Raw genomic sequence first — 22,994 nt, 5'->3', positions numbered from 1 at the left:
TGCTCTTATGCACGCCCCTTATAGTCCTCTTAGGAATGGGGTGAGGTCAATGGTTGTCGTGTCCCACCCCCCACTCCGACGAACGAGTCAAGGAAGTCCGTAACAAACTTGGCAACGAAGCCTCTGCAGCTTGCCAAGTCCCTTCGAGGTTTATCAGGGCAGGCAGGAGTCCAAGTTGTGACTTCAGGGATAGGGTCCGGTATCAGCAAACTCGAGAAGACTTTGCTTGACTCAAGGTTGGAATGCCAAAAGCAGGTCCTTTATATAGGCTGTGGGGTGTGGCTCCATGACTCTGCATTTATCCAGGCCTGCTTCACCCCTCCTTCTGCTGGCGTCGCCTCTCAGATCTCCGGAAGCGAGGGTCCTCCCACTTTGGATTTGCTGGCAGCTTCTGGGAAAATGAGGGGTCAGAGGGAGTAGGGCCAAGTAATTCCAGCACCTGGCTGCCTTCTTGCTCTGACGGCTGAGCCAAAGGAACACACACCATAGGAGTGAGGTTTATTGGGCTTGTTTGTTCACTCCTGGAATCCTCTCCGGGCATGGGGCCAGGGCCAGGGACTGGAGGCATGACAGGCCGTTCATCTTCATTATCAGACTCGAGTCTGATAACAGGCCCGGTTGGAGGGGCCCGGCTGAGGAGAGGAGGGAGGAGTCACAACAATGGTAGACAGTTTTTGGTTAAAGCTTTTGGGATTTTGAGAAGAGACCACAGAGTCAGGCAGTGTGTTCCAAACGTTAACAACTCCGTTACAAAAGTCATATTTTCTGCAATCAAGATTGAAGCGGTTAACTTTAAGTTTGAATCTATTGTTTGCTCTTGTATTGTTGCGATTGAAGCTGAAGTAGGAAGGACATTGCAATAGATGATTCTATGAGTTAAACACAGGTCATGTTGGAGTCGGCGGAGTTCCAAGTTTTCTAAGTCTAGGATTTCAAGTCTGGTGGTATAAGGTATTTTGTTGTTTTCAGAGGAGCGGAGAACTCTTCTTGTAAAATATTTCTGGACTCGTTCAATTGTATTAATGTCAGAGATGCGGTATGGGTTCCAGACAGGCGAGCTGTATTCAAGAATCGGTCTAGCAAATGTTTTGTATGCTCTGGTTAGTAGTGTAGAGTTATTCCAAGCCAGCTTGTTTTCTTAGCAGATCTTGGTTTTTTTCATCTGTGGAGGGGAGGGACAGCTGGGCCGAGAAGGGTGAAGGATCCCCCTGGGTCACCTTATTAAACTCTTCGCCTTCAATGGTGCACTAAGAGGACCAGCAGCTGAGAAGGTTAAAACGGAAGGTGATGCCACAGTCTTTCCTCTCTTTTTAATTATTAGTAATTTATAAAAGGAAGACCTACCCCACCTCCACGAGGCAGCTCGGGCTGCCTGATAGCTTGCAAATTATTAGTAATTTGATTTCAATTGAATGAATGACCCGCTACAGCGAAGCGCGGGGGTTTGTGGCGGAAATCTAATTGGAGATAACACCATAGAAACTTGAAAAATGCAGAAGGGGTGGGTGGGTGGGTTGAGCTTTGCAGGGCCGCCTGGGGAAGGAATATGCAAAGCTGAGCGTGGAGGTTGGGGCGGGGGTGGGTGGGGAGGAAGGAGATAGAAGATAATTGGGATTTAATTTCATTTCTTACCTATTCATTTGTTTAAAGATGGGTGTTTAATTATCCAGCGCCGCGGTTGAGAATGATTGCCTAGGGATGGATGAGCGTGTGGTTTTCCCACCGGGCCAAAAAAATAAAATAATAATTAAAAAAAAAAAAAATGGGTTGGATGCCAATCTCCAAGGCTTTTGATGTCAAATCTTTCAGGAGAAACAGTTTTGATCGTGAAACTGGTTTTACATTCGGCAGACAAGTGTGTGCCGTTTTTTTTTGGGGGGGGAAATAATGGGATTTCCTCCCCCTCCCCTTCCAGGCAGTCCTTTTTAAAAAGGACTCCCCTCGCACAGATGTGCTGGTCGTTCCCGACTGTAGGGGGCGGTGTTTCAAAGCCGAAGAGCCAGCGCTGTCCAAAGGCATCTCCATGGTCATGTGGAGGGCGTGACTCAACGCCAAAGGCGCACGGAACGCTGTGACCTTCCCCAAAGGTGGCTCCTATTTTTCTACTTGCATTTTTTTACCTGCTTTCGAACTGCTAGGTTGGCAGAAGCTGGGCCAAGTCATGGGAGCCTCACCCCGTTACGCGGCGCTAGGGATTCGAACCGCTGAACTGCCGACCTTTCGATCGACAAAGCTCAGCGTCTTAGCCACTGAGTCTCCGCGTCCCTTTACTTACGGCCAACATTGAGCGGGAAATGCCCACCGTAAGCAAGACCGCGGCTGAGTTGTGCCCCCGTTTTGCAACCTTTCTTGCCACCGCTGTTACCTGAATCACCGCCGTTGTTAAGCGAACCCGATACTCTCCCATTGACTTTGCTGGTCAGAAGGCCACCAAAGGAGGGGATCACAGGACACCCCCCTCCTTCCCCCCGGATATTGCCAATGTTATATAAATACATACCAGCTGCCGAGCATCTGAATTTTCGATCGCGTGACCTGCAGCGGTTGCAAGTGTGAAAATGGTCACATGTCACTTTTTTCCCCCAGTGCTGTCGTAACGTTGAACGGTCGCTAAGCAAATGGTTGTAAGTCGAAGACTATATTTCTGGTTTTTCAGGGCAGGGAGGGGAAGGATCTATTGTGGGATGAACCAAGATATCATATGGCGGTTTCAGGGTTTTTTCCCCCCCCCCTAATATTTTATATTTCCTATCTTAACGAATGTCCTTGTGTGACATTGTGTGGACCTTGTGTGTCTAATCACACTTGGCCAATAAAATTCTATTCTATTCTAAATATGACCATCCATCCCCAATCAAGCGGGAATCTTAATGTACTGGATCTTTTTTTGAGACATAGGTAGTTTTGCAGCACTTTCTCGTGGATGTATTTGTGTGTATGTGTGTTTGTGTGGAGTTCTTGTGATGACCCGGGGCATGGCATGAAAGCAACATAGCCGTAGAACAGGTCTTAAGTCCCCTTTATTGCTCCAACTTTGCCCCCAAACGTCGCCACGTTTACTACAAGTCCTGGAGCAAAGCTCTCACATGCACCTTCAGCAGCTTCTGGCAGCGAGTAGTCCAGTAAGCAAGGTTAACCCAAACGTTAACTAGGTTAACCAGCAGTCCAGTAAGCCAGGTTTGCAAAACAATAACCAGAGCGAGAAGTTCAGCGAAGCAGACGAATCGGGCAAGGCCCACAAGTCACAGCACAGGAATCTCCAAGGCGTCTTTGGCAAGTGCACACAAAGCTCCACAGATACAACGCTTGTTCCCGACAAATGCCCCTCCCACCGGCACCCTCCTCAGATCTCAGTCCCCAGGTGTGCCTTGTGAAGGGGCGGGGCATTCTCCTTCATAGCCGGCTCAGTCTGCGTCGTTCTCAGCTTCTCTCTTCCCTCCTTGTTCTAGGATCAGGAGGGCGTGGTCCTTGCTTTTCGCCTGAGCTCTCTCTCTCCTCCTCCTCCTCTCTGTCTACAATCGTTTCTGATCCTGAACAGCTTTGCCCTTCCCCAATTTCCTCCAAGGCTGACGGAATCCCCCTCTAGATCTCTTGACAGGTTTTTTTCCAGCTCATCTTCTCCTGCAGATTCAGACTCCGACGGTGGGCCTGACAGTTCTCTGCAGATAGGTTGGCACCGGATAGACCTCCGCAGAGAAAAAAGGATTGTGTTTTCCCCCCGGCATCAAGCTGGCTCCGTCTCTCGTCTCCTCGTGCAATTAACTTGGTTTGAATCCGGGCCTGCCAACTAAACCATGATCGCTTCCCGTCCTCGTTTTCCTGACCAGCTTAAGTATGAATCTTGGATAGAAGTCACAAGGAATCCGGTTGAAGAGATTGGGTGGGTGGGTGTGGGGGGAAGCTGCCTAGAGTGGCGAATGCAGGTAGTTCTCGTTTAGCGTCCACAATGGCAACTCGGTCGTTAAGAAAGGCGAAGTGAAATCACGGCGGTCCTGACGATCCAAAATGGTGGGTTGAAATATCCAGATTTCTGACAAGAGGTTCTGACAGAAGCGAGGAAGATAAAAGAGGGGGGAAAAGAAGGAGAAAGACCCCCCCCGTTTTAAGAATTTAATTTTTGCTTCCATTTTTATCCTGAACTTTCATTTGGAGCTTTGGGCCCTCCCACGTTGGCAGAGACCTACTCTTTGGAACGAACTTCCCCCCCCCGGTTTACGCCAATTGCCTGACCTTCGGACCTTTCGCCGGGAACTGAAAACTTATTTATTTATCCAAGCGGGACTGGCCTGATTTTTAAATTCTAAATTTTAAATTTTAAATTTTTTAATTGTAATTTTATTGGGTATTTTATATGGTCAATTGGACGGTTTTAATTTCGGCCTTTTATTGAATAAGTTTTTTAATTGTTATTTTAGTGTGTATATTAATTGTTTTAATGTAGGCTGTACACCGCCCTGAGTCCTTCGGGAGAAGGGCGGTATAAAAGTTTAATTAATTAATTAATTAATTAAATAAATAAATAAATAAATAAATAAATAAATAAATAAATAAATAAATAAGAGATGCCAAGTATTTTCAAGTCTTCCCTTCCCAAATCCGCAGGCACCTTTTGAAGGGGAGGGGGTGATCCTTAATCTTCCCCCCACTTTCCCCCCTCCCCCTTTGATCTGCCTCTCTTAATTTCCTTGTTTGTTGTCCTTGTGCCGTCTGAGCCCCCCACCCCACCCCGCTCCGTGTATCTCTGCCGTCCTTGATGAAAAATAAAATCTCTTCCTCCGCTTGGCATCAAATCTTAGTAACAACTGAAAAGGCTTCTAGTCCCCCCCCCACCCTCCTCCTCCCCACTTTCTCTATTTCCTGAAGGGAGGAAAGATTGCCATCTCTGTAGGGCCTGTTGCAGCCATTCTTCCTTTCCTTTCCCAGGGCTTTGAAGTTAACACACATGGCTGCTGTGTTAGTGTAACTCAAAGCATGCCTCTTCCTTTTTAAGCATCGAGGGTTGCCTCTTGTGGAAGGAAGGAAATGTTTCCTTCCTCAAAAACAACACATAGTATATTATTTTTTTTAAAAAAACACCTCAGAATACAGAATAACGGAGCCTGAAGGGACCTTGGAGGTCTTCTAGTCTGACCTCCTGCTCAAGCAGGAGACTTTATATACCAGGGATTAGCGACAGGGGTGAAATCCAGCAGGTTCTGCCAGGTTCTAGAGAACCGGTTGCGGAGATTTTGAGCAGTTTGGAGAACTGGTAACAGAAATGTTGAGCAATTTGGAGAACCGGCCAATACCACCTCCGGCTGGCCCCAGAATGAGGTGGGAATGGAGATTTTGCAATATCCTTCCCCCAGGAGTGGGGAGGGAATGGGGATTTTGCAGTATCCTTCTCCTGCCACGCCCGCCAAGCCACACCATGCCCACAGAACCGGTAGTTAAAAAAAAAATTGGATTTCACCACTGGTCAGCAACCTGTAGCTCCAGAGCCCCATGTGGCTCTTTCGCCCCTCTCCTACGGTTCCCAGTCACTCAAAATATGCGTCACAAAATGGGGTAAAGTTCATATACCTGCGTGAAGATTTGAGATCCTTGAAGCCAGAATCCAAATCTCTCTTTAAGTTCAAAGTCTTGGGTGACTTTGGGGCCCGTCGCTCTCTTTCTCTCTCGCCCCCCGGTCTACCTTGCAGGGATGTTGTTGCGGAGGGAGGAAAATAGATGGGAATATTGTGGACGCGCCTTGCGCCTCTGCAGAAGAGTCCTTAGATCGCCAAACAGGGATCACGAAAGTGTTGCTAAACAGGGACTTATCTTCAGCGGCTGGCCGCATAGGTTGATGGGCTTTGTAGTTCACAGCATCTGGGTGGGCGAGGGGGGGGGCGTCCAACTCCTGCTTAGTCCTCCCAAATATTTGCTCCCTTGTGAGTAACATGTTTGTAAAGTGGGGCACAGAGGGGCGGGGCGGGGCGGAGCACCAGAAATGAAAAGGAAAAGAAAGCAGACGCTCTTGAAATTAAAATGTAATTATTGTATTTATAGCATCTCTGGCTTTTTTTGAGTGGGGAGGAGGAGCTGTCCATCCTGATGGCTTTTCTGGAGGAGAGAACACCCACAACACAACACCCACCACCCACCCACACTCACACACAAGCAGGCATGTTCACAATCTTAAGAATGCATGGGTCTCCTCGCGTCCTCTTCGCTTGCAGATTTAGATGCCAGCTTGCTTTTGCAAAAAAAACAACAACAACAAAACAAAACGGTTGCAAAACGGCCTTGACCCAAATTTGTGAGTTGCTCCGGTTGGGTTGAGTTGGGTTTTTTAAAAAAAAAAATTATTTAAATTTGTAAACCTAACCCCCACCCCTTTCCCACCTTCATCCTCTGTAGCCTGTTCTGCCTGCCACTCACTCGCCATCCAGGGGAGGAGGAAGGCAACGAACGCATTGGCCACGCAGTCTAGATTAGTTAGATTTTGTTGTGCAAGGAGACGAGTAGGTGGGTGGGGGGTGGCTGGGTGAGAAGGAGGGAGGGAGAGTGGGGGGACTTGGATCAAGGAGCTGTCAGCTCCTGTCTGTCGGATCTCCTTCCTTGCTTTTTTGGCTGACTCAGAAACCCTGGTTTTACCTCCGTGCCCGGGAAGAGAGCTGACCTTGCTTCTCTGGCTCTTAAAGGGTTTTGCAGCTGAGCCCGTCCTGAGGCTCTGCTTTGAATTACTGGGATTCACGCAAGGGGGGGGGGAGAGGGGGGATTCCTTCTCTGGCGGAGATGAAAGGACTCCAAACCAAACTCCACACCCCCTTGCCGGGAAAGTTCAAGAACCCTTGGACCGGTTCCCATTTGCGGGGGGAGGGGGGCTGGGGGTGGGGAGGGAATAAAACATAAACAGCAAAGGAAAACAGCCGAGGTTTTGGCTGCAAACTTTGCAGGGCATCGTTGGGGGGAAGAAGAAAAAAAAAGGCACTCAAGTCATCCAGCTGTTCGCCAGGGCACAGATGTTGCAAGCCAAGAGGGAGCCGGAGGGGAAGGAAGGCACAGTGGTTTCACTCCCGCTGGTAAACCGTGCCCCCCCCCCGCTTCCCACGCCGCAAAATTATTCTGGTCCTGAGCGTCTTCCAGATGCTGGCGATGTTGTTAAAAAGCTGTTTTAGTCCTATTCTTTTGGGTTTCACACAACCGAAAGGCGCTTGGCGGAGTTTTGTAAGGGCGAGCGGCGGTCGTAAGTCACTTCATTCAGTGCTGTTGTGACTTTGAATGGTCGCTAAACAAATAGTTATAAGTTTATGTCGGCCTATGTAAGTAGCCAGTATGTTAATTGCAGGGGTGATAATCAGTTACTTTCCCTACTGGTCGCAAATGTGAGCGCATGCGCCCAGCCTCAGAAACATGCCTAAATAGGACGGCATAGAGTTGGGGAGAAAACCTGCGATTTCTGCTTACCGGTTCGGGCGAACCGGACCGAACCTGCTGAATACCAGCTCTGATTAATTAGGGCATTCAGTACAGATATTAACCGTTTGCACAGGTAGCTATATCCTGTGGGTGTATATGTTATAAGAGGTGCTGTAGGTAGTCCTTGACTTACGACAGTTCACTTAGTGACTGTTCATAGTTACAACAGCATTGAAAAAAGTGACGACCGTTTCACACAATGACCGTTGCAGCCTCCCCAGGGTCACGTGATCAAAAATTCAGATGCTTTGGCAACCGGCATGTACTTATGACGGTTGCGGTGGCCCCGAGGTCACGCGATCCTCCCTTTGCGACCTTCTGACAAGCAAAGTCGATGGGGAAGCCCCTTCAGGAGTGGGGAGGAATGGAGATTTTTGCAGTATCCTTCTGAGTTGCTTCTCTCCTTGGTTAGTTTCCACCCATTGCTGTTTTTCCTGCCTTCAGGTAGGGCTTTGGAAAATGGGTTGACCCCGTCTTCTTTGAGTATTTTCAACCAGTATGGGAGTTAAGCTGGCTAGCCACAAGCTCGGCGACATATCCCCAAGCCTCCTCCTCCTCCTTTGCCTATTACGTTAACGGCAGCTTTTCGCTGTCCTGCATGCAGGGGTATTGATTTGCATGATGAACAGGAACCGATAATCGCCTCAAATTAATCCTCTAAACTCCTTTGCAGACATTTTTTTTTTTTTTGCCTAATGCACCTCAGAGGTGCTTCTAAGGCTACGATAAGCTTTTAAGAATTACTGGCCTTCTGGGACGCGGATCAATCCGTAAGCCAGCTGCCTTCTCTCACCTGCGAATTAGTCGGGGGCGTCGTAACCTTCCAATCTGACCGCTTGATTCGGGGGGGGGGAAATAAAGAGGGCGGCCAGGTTGAAGGAGGCGAATTCTACCTTGTGGAAAATTCCGCGGATGACTTCTCGAGGTGCGTTGGGGCCTTTTTTTTGGGCGGGGTAATGTTTTTGTCGGGTGAACGTTGAGATGTCCGCGTTCACATCCAAGGCGATGACCGATGATGTTGGGTGCCGCCCAGGAGACGCACCATTTCTCTTAAACCGTGGTCAGGTCGCAGTGCGTTTGTCATTGTGTCGTGTCGTGGAGCGTTGCTGTTTAGAGAGGAGGACTTGTAAAGTAATTTACCCGAGGTACTATTCCAGATAGTATCCCGGTTCATCTCTCTCTCTCTCTGGATCAAGTGAGTAAGATGGCTTGTGAGGTGGATCTTGAGGCGCAATGGGTTTACGATGTACACTACGCATCCTTGCCTCTTTCCCAATTTTTGTCTGACGAAGGGAGTTCTGGAAAACTTAGCTGCCTACGGATTTGGGCTGGTCTTCATTCAGATTCGGCAAGTTTGGGAACTTTGATTTTTTTTTTTTGTAAATTTCTCCCACTGGGATTGGCAAATACACCATCCTTTTTTATTTTGCAGGGTGAAAAGGTGCAATCTTTAAGCAGGCCTCTTCGGAATCGCTTTTCGCCTTTCTTCTTCTTCTTCTTCTTCTTCTTCTTCTTCTCCTTCTCCTTCTCCTTCTCCTTCTCCTTCTCCTTTTCCTTTTCCTTCTCCTTCCTCCTCCTCCTCCTCCTCCTCCTCTCCTCCTTCTTTCCTTCTTCTTCCTCCTCTCTTCCTCCTCCTTCTCTCCTCCTCCTCCTCCTCCTCCTTTATCCTGGAAGTTTGCAGGAAGTAGTGGCCTGTTATTTTTTAGACGGTCTTCAGCAAAAACACCACTTGATTCTGAAATGGTGAATCAACACCGTAAATCAGTGTTGTGTATTCAGGAGCATGGAATGCCTTTTGAGTGACGGGACTGAGGAATGCGATGTGGGGTGTTTTTTTTTTAACCGTCTCCGTGAATGTCTGCTCTTGCACATGTTGGAATATTTGTACAAGCACTCTGTGTGTGTGTGTGTGTGTGTGTGTGTGTGTGTGTGTGTGTGTGTGTGTTTATCGTCGGTTCCCTTTAAACAACCAGATCTTGTACAAGGTTCCTGAAAATGCAAAAGACCTGTGCAAATGTTCAACTTCATTGCAGGGACCAATGATTAACTGCAGCTGTGCTTTGCACAAAAGTACCTTTGCTCTTTGAAAAAAAAAAAACAATTTGGGTCAACGTCCTCGGTGGATAGTTAAAAATGCAAGGTTGGTTTTTTTGTTTTTTTTAAAAAAATGTTTTTGTTTGACATGTGAACTGCCCAGAGTCTTTGGGATTTGGGTGGCAAATCAGTTGAACTAAATAAATAAATAAATAAATGCCTGCCACCGTTTTTTCCCCTACCTCTACAACTGAATCAATTTATCTGTCTGTCTTTCTATCTATCTCTGTCTGTCTGTCTGTCTGTCTTTCTATCTATCTATATCTGTCTGTATCTCCGTCTATCTATCTATCTATCTATCTGTCTGTCTGTCTGTCTGTCTGTCTGTCTGTCTGTCTGTCTGTCTATCTGTCTATCTGTCTTTCTATCTATACCTATCTATCTATCTGTCTTTCTATCTCTATCTATCTATCTATCTATCTATCTATCTATCTATCTATCTATCTATCTATCTATCTATCTGTCAGGCTTATATTGCTGCCTACTCGCATATGGCGACTCAAGGCGGCTTACAGAATTATAAAGTTCCCACCCCCGCCCCCTGTGAATTCTGTGAATGTCAAAAAAAAAAGGGGTGGAACAATTAGACTACACTTCCCATCATCCTCCAGCAGCGTGGCGGATGGTTCTGCGGGAAAAGATGCGGAAGTGTTGGATGGGGAACCTATTTGGAAATGCCTTTTTCCCTCTTCCATTTTCAGTTGGTTCCTTTCCGAGAATTGGGTGATCGATTTTAATCTTTTGGAGAGGGTCTCCCCTCCTATTCTGGAAATCCTTCCCGAGATTCTACAATTCCGCGGCCTTCTCTAAATCAATCCCTTGTTTGCAGCAGGTGGATTTTCCTTGACAAGAAGGGAAGGCTGGAAGAAGAAGAAGAAGAAGAAGGGAAAAAAAAACAACCTTCACACAATTCCCATTTCCTAAAAATTGGCCGGAAAGCAGGAAAAAAACCCCAACCCTCTCCATCTCCACTCCACATGGCAGCGAAGAATCAAAAATTCCCTGCTCGCTTTTAAACTGCACGATTCGGGTGGTGCGATGAAATTAAAAACAGGCTGTTTGTGCGCAAAGGAAAGGGACGTACACAAAAGCAGAGCGGGAAGCAAACTTGCAGATTACAGGGTTTAGTTAACCCTGGAGGGGTGCAGTGGAGAAGGTTAAGGGCTGGGGTGGGGGGGGTGAGAACCAGACAGACACCCCCCGCCCGTTTTCCGGAGAAGCATGAGATGCTGATGTGAGCCCTTTTCTTCTCCTCTCTCTCTCTCTCTCTTCTTTCACAGCCAAAACGGTGATCTCACCTCTTTCCTCTCCAACCTTCACCAGAGCCGGCAGCTCGGCATGCCCGAGACGCAGAACCGCTGCGAGTTCAAAAGAAGCAGCCTCGAGGTTGGCTTGGGAGCAGCAGGTAAGTGGCACACAAGAACACGGAGGGGATCTGTGTGTGTGTGTGTGTGTGTGTGTGAGAGAGAGAGAGAGAGAGAATTGCAATCCGCTTCTAGATTCGGCCACCTGTGTGTATTTCGAGCCGTGGTGGTGCCGTGTCAGAGAAGCTGAACAGCCTCCGGGGGAGTTTGGCAGGCAGCGGTGCAGAACGAGGGCTTGGTGGGTTGTGTAATTTCATTAATCAAAAGCCGGTGGTGTGCGGAGGGCTCACCCAGGCTCCTTCCCTCCCTCCCTCCTTCCTCCCCCTCCCTTCATTTGCACCTTCTGCTGCGGGCTGACCTTTTCGGTGCTTCGACAGAGCTGCGGGTTGTCTGGCCGCAGAATTAGGGGGAGAATTAAGGGGGAGACGGAAAGGTCGGGCTCTTTCTTCCCCCCCCCCCCCTGGAGAAATGGGGCCGGGTGGCAGACAAGCGAAGGTGCCCTTCAGCCACCGGTTCGGTTCTGAACAGGCCAGCCCAGAAGCTTCTCTGCCCAACGCTGGGCAAGACAACGGGGCTGTGCTGAGACAAATCCCAGAGATAAATCCAGAAACGCTCAGGATTGATTTAGATAGGGTATGATTGTCCCCATTGTTGTTTTGAAAACATTTTTTTAATATTTTCCCAGGAGCGATTGGCTTGGGGCGGTTGAGAAGGAATTTGAAACTTCTGAAAGAAAGGCCTGATCTAGAAGGAAAAACTCTCTCTCCCCCCACTTTCCGTCCCCCCCCCCAACTCAAATTGTGTAAATAGAACACATTTTTGACCCAATCACATCCTGCTAAAGCTCAAGGTTAGATCAAAGTCTGTTTTGGTTTCTTGGGTGCCCATTAGCAAACTTTAAAGGTAAAGGTAAAGGTTCCCTTCCCACATACGTGCTAGTCGTTCCTGACTCTAGGGGCAGTGCTCATCTAAGTTTCAAAGCCGAAGAGCCAGCGCTGTCCGAAGGCGTCTCTGGGGTCATGTGGCCGGAATGACTCAATGCCAAAGGCGCACGGAACGCTGTCACCTTCCCATCAAAGGTGGTCCCTATTTTTTCGACTTGCATTTTTTACCTGCTTTCGAACTGCCGGGTTGGCAGAAGCTGAGACAAGTCACGGGAGCTCACCCCGTGACCCGGCGCTGGGGATTCGAACCGCCGAACTGCCGACCTTTCGATCGACAAGCTCAGCGTCTTCGCCACACCAAACCCCAAAATGTATACAGAGGCATGTCCTCTACTCATTTTAGTTTTTGAGGATTGGGCAAAAGGGACAAGGGGTTTAATCTAGAAAGTGGAGAAGACCCCCATTTGAAGTTTGCAGCGTCTGTCCTATCCCTTTGCTGGGGAAATTTTTACCCATCTGTTGTTGTTTTTTTAACAAATATGTTGAGAAGTCTTCCCCTTCCTTGCCTCTAAGAAGATGTTGGATAACCATTTTGTCTGAAGTGGTGTAGGGCAGGGGGGGGGGTGTCTCCAAACTTGGTAACTTGAAACCTGGAGGACTTCAACTCCCAGAATTCCCCAGCAGTAGAGCCGGCTGGGGAATTCTAGGAGTTGAAGTCCTCCAGGCTTAAAGTTACCGAGGTTGGAGACCTCTGATGTAGGGTTTCCTGCCTAAGCAGGGGGTTGGACTAGAAGACCTCCAAGGTCCCTTCCAACTCTGTTATTCTTCCTTCCCCATCTCCTTAGAGTCTTCTGGGTTTCGGGGTGGGGAGGGACCCACCTCTTTAAAAAGCGGGGAAACGCTGGCCATGGGGGTGGCCTCAGCGTCTGCAACCCACACCTCGAAGCGATAATGGTTCAACATGAAGCAAGAGGCGTCAGATTCTTCAGGAATCCAGCCAAGCTGCCTTCCAGCCACGGTCCTGGATTATCTTTGCGCTCTGTTTTGGGGGTGTGCGTTTGTGTGTTTTTATTTTTTTTAAAAAAAGCGCATCGTGCTAATTGCACAAACATCCAGCTTGCCAAAGACTCCGATGGCTTTTGCCATCATTTAACCTCACCCCACCCCACTGCCCGCACCCCCCCTCCCCCCAAAAAAACCCCCAGCCTGCAAATGGAAAAAGTCTCCTTGAGGCCAGAATGCACCCCCTCCCCAGCTATAATAGGGCTTCGTGAGCTCATGGAAAAGAGGAGGGGGCTGGAGAGAGAGATGGGGAGGGTGGGAGAGAGAGAGAGAGAGAGAGAGAGAGAGAGAGACGATGCTGATAAAATCTAATTGCTGCATTGATTTTGCTCTCTCGAGCTGCTGTCAATGATTGAGGTGTTCTTAAGATCTCTGATGCAACACTTAGCTGTTTCTCACTCAGCCCGGCCCACCAGGGACCCGGAGGTATTACCGGCATCTCTTAATCACGGAGTAAGGCAGCGTGCAGTTCGGATCGACCCTCCCTTTCTCACCTAACAGGAAGGGGGTTTGCTTTTTCTCCAGTGTTGCAAAAACCTACGTCACCATTAGAGGGCAGGAGAGAGAGAGTGTGAGACAGAGGTGCAGGAAATGCCACCTCTCGCCTGCCCTCTGCTGGTGGTTGGTGGGATTCTCACGGCCTCCTTTTTTTTGGTGGGGGAGGGGGGCTCTTGCAGGCCACGCTGTCTTTTTGGTGGCAGGATCCGTTTGTGTCGAAGATGGCGATTTCTGGAGAGGAGCGGGAGCTGTAGAGTTAAAAAAGCGGCCGCTAACATTGACCGGGTAATAAAAAAATCCGCTTGTGGGAGGAGAGCAGGGAGGCTAAATTAAATTATCCGCTCGGTCCTTCCAGTCCAGTGATTCAATATTTTAGCTCGTCGGGCTGGCTTCTGCTTCCGCCAGCAGAACCAACTTCTCTAACTCTCCATACGTCCAGATGTTGCATCCAAACCTTCCTGCTTCTACTCCAGAGTAAAATGACGAGAGACGCTGAAATGCGGTCTCCCCCCCGCCTCCAGTAATTGATCTGAAATTGGCAATGCACGGAAGGCAAGCCTAGGGAAATGAGACACCCCCCCCCCACACACACACACCTCAAACACAAAAACAAAAAAAAAAACCCACCGGGCTCTGAGTCTGTAATTTGCAGAGTTGTTCAAATGGCCAGCTGGGAAACGAGAGAGGTGGAACAGAATTATGGGTTTCTCGGCAGAGGAGGAGGAGGAGCAGGGAAGCCTAGTGATAGCAGCAGGAATTTGAATCTTTGCAGGAGAGTGTGATAGCAGAATTCCGTCTGAAAATAGAATAGAATAAGAATAACAGTGTGGGAAGGGACCTTGGAGGTCTTCTAGTCCAACCCCCTGCTTAGGCAGGAAAACCCTAGACCACTTCAGACAAAGGGTTGTCCAACCACTTCTTAAAAACTGTGTTGGAGAATTCACAACTTCTGGAGGCAAGTTGTTCCACTGATAAATTGTTCTAACTATCAGGGAATTTCTCCTTAGTTCTAAAGTTGCTTCTCTCCTTGATTAGTTTCCACCCATTGCTTCTTGTCCTGCCCTGAGGGGCTTTGGAGAATAGCTTGACTCCCTCTTCTTTGGGGCAGCCCCTGGGATATCGGAATGCTGCTATCGTGTCTCCCCTAGTCCTTCTTTTCATCAAACTAGACCAGGGGTCTGCAACCTTAAACACTCAAAGAGCCATTTGGACCTGTTCCCCACAGGAAAAAGAACCCACTGGGAGCCACAAAACGTCGGTGGGCATGACCAACTCCACGGCACTCACTCCCACCGAGTAACATGACCCCCCCCCCCCCGTCATGCCTACTCAGCCGGTCATTGGAGCAGAGAACCGGTTGTTAAAAAAACACCAGGAACCCCTCTCTCTCTCTCTCTCTCTCTCTCTCTCTCTTTCTCTTTCTCCCTCTCCCTCTCTCCCTCCCTCCCTCCCTGTATCTCTATGTCTCTCTCTCGCCCCCCTCTGTATCTCTGTCTCCCTCTCTCTTATCTTCCTCTCTCTCTCGCTCTCTCTGTGTCTCTTTCTCTCTCTCTCCCCCTCTCCCTCTCGTATCTTCTCCTCTCTCTCTCTCCCCCTATGTGTCTCTCTTCCTCTCTCCCCCCACCTCTGTATCTCTTGGATTTCCAAGGCCAGGCGAGGAGTGACTGGGAGGGTAGGGCGAGGGGTGAGGCCAGCCAGTGGCAGCAGAGGACCCAAAGAGAACCGCATGCGGCTCCAGAGCCGCAGGTTGCCGACACCCGAACTAAACATACCCAGTTCCTGCAACCGTTCTTCATAAGTTTTAGCCTCCGGTCCTCTAATCATCTCCGTTGCTCTTCTCTGCACTCTTTCTAGAGTCTCCGCATCTTTCTTTTTTTTTTACATCGTACATAAAACAGTTCACCTTTTTTAATGGTTTATTCCCCATTCAGTGCAGGATTTGGGGGTAGGTGGGTGTTTCTTTGCTTGCTGTTCCAGGTGCACCAGGTAGAACCTTTCCCTCTTCACCTCTCCTCCTCTGTGGCTTCTCGTTGCAAAATTCCCGTGTAAGGTGACTGGATGGATGTAAGGCAATAGTCTTGGCATGCAGGGATAAGGCTGTTGTTAATCTTAATTGAGAGCGCCACACAAAGGGATGAACGCCAGAGAAGCACCTGAGTGGCTTTTGCCCGTCTGGGGTCAACAAATCCTATTTTTTTCCTGATCCGGTTAGGCAAATTCGCTCAGAAAGCAAGATTGGCAGTAACTTGGGGGTGTACGGGAATTGACCACCTCTTCCAAAGTTGCTAACTTGGATCGTTCCGTTCCATTTTACCGTTAGTCCTCCTCGACTTAACACTGCGAGCGTCATAAATAGGAACCGGTTGCTGAGCAGCTGAATTGCGATCACGTGACCGTGCAACGGTCGTAAGTATGAAAAACGGTCATAAGCAGAGGTGCTATTCAGCAGGCTCTGACAGGTTCCGGAGAACCGGTAGAGGAAATTTTGAGTAGTTCAGAGAACCGGCAAATACCACCTCTGGCTGGTCCCCTGGAGTGGGGAGGGAATGGGGATTTTGCAGTATCCTTCCCCTGAAGTGGGGAGGGCATGGGGATTTTGCAGTATCCTTCCCCGGGAGTGGGGAGGGAATGGGGATTTTGCAGTATCCTTCCCCCTGGAATGGGGATTTTGTAGTATTCTTCCCCTGGAGTGTGGAAGGAATGGGGATTTTACAGTATCCTTCCCCTGGAGTGGAGAGGGAATGGAGGTTTTGCAGTATCCTTCCCCCTGGAGTGGGGAGGGAATGGGGATTTTGCAGTATCCTTCCCCTGGAGTGGGGAGGGAATGGAGGTTTTGCAGTATCCTTCCCCTGCCACGCCCACCAAGCCACGCCCGCAGAACCGGTAGTAAAAAAATTTGTATTCCACCGCTGGTTCGTAAGTCCCTTTTCCCAGCAACTTTGTAGCTTTTGAACAGTCACTAAACGAACTGTTGTAAGTCTAGGATTTACCTGTATATAGTTTTTTTCTGCTTGAGCAGGGGTCAGACTAGAAGACCTCCAAGGTGCCTTCCAAACCCGTTACTCTACGATCTATGCTATCCTTTTTTCCCCTTTTTTTTCTTTTTCTTTTTTTAAATGCATCTTTATTTTCTATCTGCAATTCTCAGAGCCTTCCTCTGGCCGCAGCGTCCAGATTTCAAACCCTGAAATTCAACCTTGCAATTTCATTTTAAAAAGAAAGAAAGAAAGTGTATTAATTAGGCCAAGAGCCCCCTGAGCCCTTAGCTCCTGTGTTTCATTTATTTTATACAACCATCGAAAAAGCCCCCTCCCCCCACCAAAAAAAAGTATACCTTCCCTTCCCCGATGTTCTCCACATTGGCCTTTGAAAACTAAATTCTTCCTTTTTTATTTTATTTTATTTTTTTAAATTTAAAAAGGCAGGAACGTGCCCTGCCTGCTGTGCCGGCCCCAAAGATTCTCTCCCCTGTTTTAGGCCTTGTGCAAATGTAAGGAGGTCGATATGTTATAGATTTGTGTGTTCCCTGTGTGTGTGTTTGTGTGTGTGTGTGTGTTTGGAGTGTCAAGATTTTCCTCCTCACGCCTGCTTTGCCTTCTGATTTAGCCTGCAGGATTAAAAGAGAACTGTTTGGAGAGGAACCGCTGGAGGGTACCCAAATCTCACAAATTTCACACACACACCTTGTTCATTTCCATGTTCGCCATTTCGGTTGTGTGTTTGTGAGGCTTTGCACTGAGACGCATCTGAAGGGGAGCCGGGATGTGGGAGTTAAACCCGCCCTAATGCAGCTCTGCGGCTTATAAATTAACGGGGGTCCCTGCTGATTCCCCAATAATTGGCTCTGCCAGGGGCAGCGTCTGGTCTTCTCCCCCCCCCCATTCCTCTCACTGGGGAACTAATTGATCATCCTGAGTTGGGGGTCAGAAAATGCCCAGCCAATTAAGAAGGTGGCGTGGTGACCACTGGGCAGCCTACATCCCTGCCCTGCACATCTCACTCTTAACTCTCTCCCCCCCCCCGCCCACCATATTCTTCTATTTTCCTCTGCTGTTTCCAGAGGACTTTTTAAAACAAGATTAACAGAGTTGGAAGGGACCTTGTGGGTCATCTAGTCCAACCCCCAACCCCGCCCAAGCAGGAGACCCTACACTATTTCTGACAGGTGGCAGTCCAGTCTGATTTTTACTTCTTCCCCACATCCCCCACCCCGACCTTTTCTGGGATGAGAAGATCCCCAAAAAAACAGGAGCGAAAGTATCTGCATTTTGATTTTTTTAAAAGTGGTTTTCCGAACCAGCAGAATATCTGAATTATTTCAATCTCACTTCGATTTTTTAAAAGAGGTTTTCCGAACCGGCAGAATATCTTGAATTATTTCAATTTCACTTTGATTTTTTTTAAAGAGTTTTGCTGAACCGATAGAATATCTGAATTATTTCAATCTCACTTTGATTTTTTAAAAGAGGTTTTCCGAACCGGCAGAATATCTGAATTATTCCAATCTCATTTTAATTTTTTTAAAGTGGTTTTCCGAACGGGCAGAATATCTTGAATTATTTCAATCTCATTTTGATTTTTTAAAAAGAGGTTTTCCGAACCTCCAGAATATCTGAATTATTTCAACCTGCAAAAGGGGACTTGGTTAAATAGTTTTTGAAAAAAATAAAAAGACATTCCCCCACCCCCCTCACCCTCCAGGAATAGTCCTCGACATACGACCACAATGGGGGAGGGAGTGTCAGGATTTCTGTTCCTAAACAAGGCGATTGATAAAGCGAGTCACGTCCATATTTATGACTTTTCGTGCCACAGTTGTTAAGCAATGTGCTGCAGTTGTTATGTGAATCAGGTGGCAGTTAAGTGAACCCAACTTCCTCCATTGATTTTGCTTGTTGGAAGGTGGCTGGGAAGAAATGGGCCAATGTCAATCATCCATTGAGTGGCTCAGACTGCTAATGCAGTCTGTTATTAACAGCAGCTGCCTGCAATTACTGCAGGTTCAAGTCCCACCAGGCCCAAGGTTGACTCAGCCTTCCATCCTTTATAAGGTAGGTAAAATGAGGACCCAGATTGTTGGGGGCAATAAGTTGACTTTGTATATAAATATACAAATGGATGAAGACTATTGCTTAACACAATGTAAGCCGCCCTGAGTCTTCGGAGAAGGGCGGGGTATAAATGCAAATAAAAAAATAAATCTGAAGCCAGGATACTGCAGCGGTCATATATACGTGCCGGTTGCCGAGTACTTAAATTTTGATCACTGGACTTTGAGGTTGCTCTGATGGTCTTTAAGCGTCGTAACTTTGAATGGTTGCTGAACGAATGGTTGTAAATGGAGGATTATCTATAATTGCAAAGGAGAGAAGTCCAATTAACTGTTAAGGGACTTGATCGGGAGGCTTCTAAACACGTAAAACTCATTCTGTCTGCCCATTCCTCTATCCGTCCACCCATCCATCTGTTTGTCCCTCCATCTGTCCATCTGTCTGCTCATCCATTCATTCGTCCACCTGTCTATTCATTCATCTGTCCATTTGTCCCTCCCTCCCTCCAGCCATCCATCTGTCCGTCCATCTATCCCTCCATCCCTACCTCCCTTCTTTTCTCCAACCATCCATCCCTCTATTCATCTGTCTCTCCATCTGTCTGTCTGTCTGTCTACCCGCCGCTCTCTTCCTCCATTCCATCCCTCCCTCCCTCCATCTGTCCATCCATCCCTACCTCTTGTTGTGGTCTGCCAGCAGCCTGAGGATCTGGCAACAGACAGCGATGAGGCTGAGGTGAGGCCAGGGCCATCGGGGAGTGAAGTGCGGACTCCAGAGCCTCCAGGGGCTGACAATAGTGAGGCAGAGGAACAGGAGGAGCCTGTTCCTAATGCACACGTGAGAAGAGCTGCCAGAAGGCAAGAGCAGCTGAAGCAAAGAGGACGACTAGGGAGTAAGGCGAGGAGATGATTGGCCCCTCCCATAAGGCTTAAAAGGGCTCTTGGGTTCTTTATAGGAAAGCAAGGTTGCCAAAATTGTTTCTTTTTTTTTTTTTATTCAAAAAGTTTTACAAAAAAATTTTCCCCCCCCTTTCCCACCAACCCCTCTCCCTTCACAAACCCCCTCCCCCCTCCCCCCCTGGCTTCCCGGAACAAACACAAGGTATAGTTAAAAATAAAACAAACATATGCTAAAAAATTTTTTTTCCCAAAATTGTTTCTTGTCTCCTGTTTCTGAACTTCCTGGGGTTTTTGCCAAGAAAAGCCTTTGGCAGGGTGCCAAAGACAACAAAGGTTGGCGATAAGGCCGAAGGACTTTTTCTGAATGACTTTGTTTTGGACGAAGCTGAGAATGAATTAATTCTCAGCTGTTTTAATAAAATAAGTTTGTTCAGGACTGAATTGTGTTTTGTAATCAATACTTGGGCCTCGGTCACAACACCCATCCCCCTCTCCCTCCATTCCATCCTTCCCTCCATTCCATCTACCCATCCTCCCATTTTTCCATCTTACCTCTTCACCCACCCACTTACCAGCCTTACGTGACCATCCCATCACATACCCCGCTCTGCTAGATAGGCTTGGAGCCATCAATCAAAGGAGAGCTCAAAACACAGTCCGGCTTTCCTTCCCTCCCTCCCTCCCCACCCAAGGCTCCCAGCTTAACCTGCAATTGTAGCTCAGCCAGATCTTCACAGCCCTCCAGAAGACTAAAAAGTTAGAGACCCTCCTTGAATCTTAGGCGGGAGACCATTTCAATGCAAATCTCTAGGTTTGGGGGGGGGGGAATCAACAATTGCAAGATTTTTCTCCTCCCGCCTCAAAAAAAAAAAAAAAAAAAAAAGAGAAGGTCACCTTGTGGTGACTTTTCCACCTCCTCCTCCTCCAAGATCTGCTTTTCCCACGCATTCTTTCTTTCCTCCCCCTCTTTTCTCCCTGTTGTTGCCCTCCACAGTCATTTGTCCTGCGTTTTCTTCTCCGCCACACGCCCCCCCCTTCTCTCCCCAATCTCCGTCGCCCCTGGGGGGGAAAGACACTATTTGAAGCCTTTCCTCTCTGCGCGGAGCCGAGCGGCTCTTTTTCCCCCCCTCCGCAGCCAATCAATGCCAGCCTCTTCGGCCCCGGCAGGGCTCAGCGAACACCAGATCAATAAGTTATTAGCACCATTCTGTCAGCTGTAATGTGGAGATTGATCGGGACTGGGGCTACCAGCACGCCGCTTGGCACTTCCCCTGCCTGATAAAGATGACAGATTAAGGGGATTTAAAAAAAAGAGGAATTAAGTCTGGCTGTCAAAGGCCGGCACAGGCGGGGCGGGGGGCGGGGGTGGGTGGGCAGCCCCTGTGATTGAAGGAGGGACATTTCAGGGACACTGAAGGTGCCATCTCTGGGCATCTGCGGGCAAAGCTAGTGTCTCTGGGGCAGCAAGGTATGAAAAAGTGACCTGACAGTGCGTAGAACTGGTGTTCTGACCGAGGCTTCCTTAGAAAGTATACAACACAAACTTAGTCCCGGCAAACCTCTTTTATTCAAATGGCGGTGAATTGTTGTCATTCCCAGTCCGAAAGGCTTTTCAGACAGTCTTCCAGGGGAGTGTTTACAAACACCCACCTTATCTCCCTTGGAATGCTGCCAGAGAACTAATTGCCACACACAGGGCAAGGCCAAACTTAGCACAGAGTCAGACAGAGCTTTTCCAGAGCTTTTACCGACCAGATGAACTAACTGCTTCCTGCAAAAGCTCACATCCCGTTCGCTCCTCTTTTATGATTTATGGGAGGGGCCAATCATCTCCAAGCCTGCATCCCTAGTTACAGATAGAAGGCACACGGTGGCTCAGGGGCTAATAAGGTTGATGAGAACCAGAGAAGAAAAACGGAGGGATGGAGATCTTCCTTCAGGAAGGTTTTGTGGTGTCGTTGTGATAGCTTAACTCCAGCTAGAAATCTGGATCTTCCAAGTGGCTCATCCTAGGTTCAAGAGAACCTGTGGGCTCCCTACTTCCAATGGATGATATTGTGGTCCATAAGCAGCCTACGGAGCTGGCAACGGAGTCGGACAGCGATGAGGCTGAGGTGAGGCCTCACTCGGGAAGTGAGGTGTGGACTCCAGAGCCTCCAGAGACTGATAGTAGTGAGGCAGAGGAACAGGAGGAGCCTGTTCCTAATGCATGCATGAGAAGAGCTGCCAGAAGGCAAGAGCAGCTCAAGCAAAAAGGACAACTCAGGAGTAAGGCCAAGAGATGATTGGCCTCTCCCATAAGGCTTAAAACAGACCAGCACCAGTATTTCAGCTTTGCCGGAAAACAACCTTGTAGCTGCGTCTTCTGCTTCGTCTTCTGCTTCGTCTACATCTTTGTTTTTGTGGCTTCTGGACAGTTTGTCAGGAAGGGCCTTTGGCAGTTTGCCTAATTGGACCAAGATATGTGAGATAACTGAGGAATTTGTGTTGGGAGGCATTTGTTTTACTTTGAGTTGGGAATGAAAGTTTGTTTGTTTTTCCATTGACTGAGTTTCTTACTACTTACTTGGGCCTGGGTCACAACAGTCGAAGCTAATTCAGTCCATCGGATGCCAGGATGAGCTTTCCTTGGGAAAAGAAGAAAGTTCTTTGCTAAAAATGGAGACTGAAAAGCAAGACCGTTCCCCCAATGGGGAAAACATTTTGCGCTCAGGGTTTACGGTCTGTGAATGTGTGGCAAGCAGATGCGAGGGCTGGGATTTATTTCTGAATCTTTGATCATACGAGCGCAGATTCAACTACCGTGGGCGTCTTCTCTTCTCTTGTCATTATTAGCTTGGCTTCTTTTTATTTATTACGTTTTGTAGGCTGCCCGACTCTTGGCAGCTCACAAGGAAAAAAAACACACACAAAAACAAAATTTAATAATCAAGAATCCAACATGCAGCTTTGCATATCCAGGTTTAGATTAGCAGTCCTGGAGATAATTAAGATTTCTACCCCTGGTTTGTGGAACCCAAACATAAGTCAGACTTCTTTCAGACCATGGTGTTTTGGGGGGGAGGGGGAGGATAAAAAAATAAACAAACCTGGGCATTTGCACAGAAAAATCTGCTTTTAAAATCGTTTATTCAAACGCATTCATCCTAAATTACCGAATCTGTACATTGGTCCATCACCTGTGTTCCTGACGGCTTATTTTCCAATATTTATAGCCCGCTCCGGTTGAAGTAGACTCTTGACCGGGCACTGTGAATTCGAAAACAAAACCAAGATATTAAAATTCCCATGCCAGGATTAAAAACGCTTCGTAAAAATTTAACCCACTGTCATTGCCATCCAAGATACGGTTCACCTGGTAAACTTTAGGTAAACTGAACTCCGGGCCTTAACCCTACCTTGAAGCAAAATTATTTTGTTTGGTTTTTGAACTGGAGACCACCTCAGATTTTGTTCTGACCGAGGCTCCCTTAAAAAGCAGGAAGCAGAGTCTTGGTCCTGGCAAAACCTCTTTTAGTTAGTTCCTTTCATTCACAGTCAGCAAGGCCCGTCCAAACAGTTTTCCAAAGGAAGATTTATCAACACAGACCTTATCTCGCTTGGAAAGCTGCCAGGTAACTAGTTTCCAAACGCAGTACAAGGCAAAACTTGGCACAGAGTCACGGAACGAATGAATTGTTTCCTGCAAAAGCCCACTCT

The 22,994-nt window shown here is 48.0% G+C and overlaps 1 protein-coding gene across 4 annotated transcripts in view; it reads left to right on the top strand.

Annotated features, from left to right (window-relative positions):
• SAMD11 (sterile alpha motif domain containing 11) overlaps positions 1–22,994 on the top strand; it is a 113,185-nt gene that overhangs the window by 46,121 nt on the left and 44,070 nt on the right. For all 4 annotated transcript variants that reach the window (XM_058161293.1, XM_058161291.1, XM_058161292.1 and 1 more), the window contains exon 4: positions 10,818–10,942. In XM_058161293.1, coding sequence (XP_058017276.1) covers positions 10,818–10,942 — 125 coding nt within the window. The remainder of the gene's footprint in view (positions 1–10,817; positions 10,943–22,994) is intronic.

The sequence above is a fragment of the Ahaetulla prasina genome, chromosome 18 (genome assembly GCF_028640845.1).
Source record: "Ahaetulla prasina isolate Xishuangbanna chromosome 18, ASM2864084v1, whole genome shotgun sequence".
Classification (NCBI taxonomy): Eukaryota; Metazoa; Chordata; class Lepidosauria; order Squamata; family Colubridae; genus Ahaetulla; species Ahaetulla prasina.
Note: the sequence above shows the minus strand (reverse complement) of the source record. Positions and strands in the feature narration are given on the sequence as shown.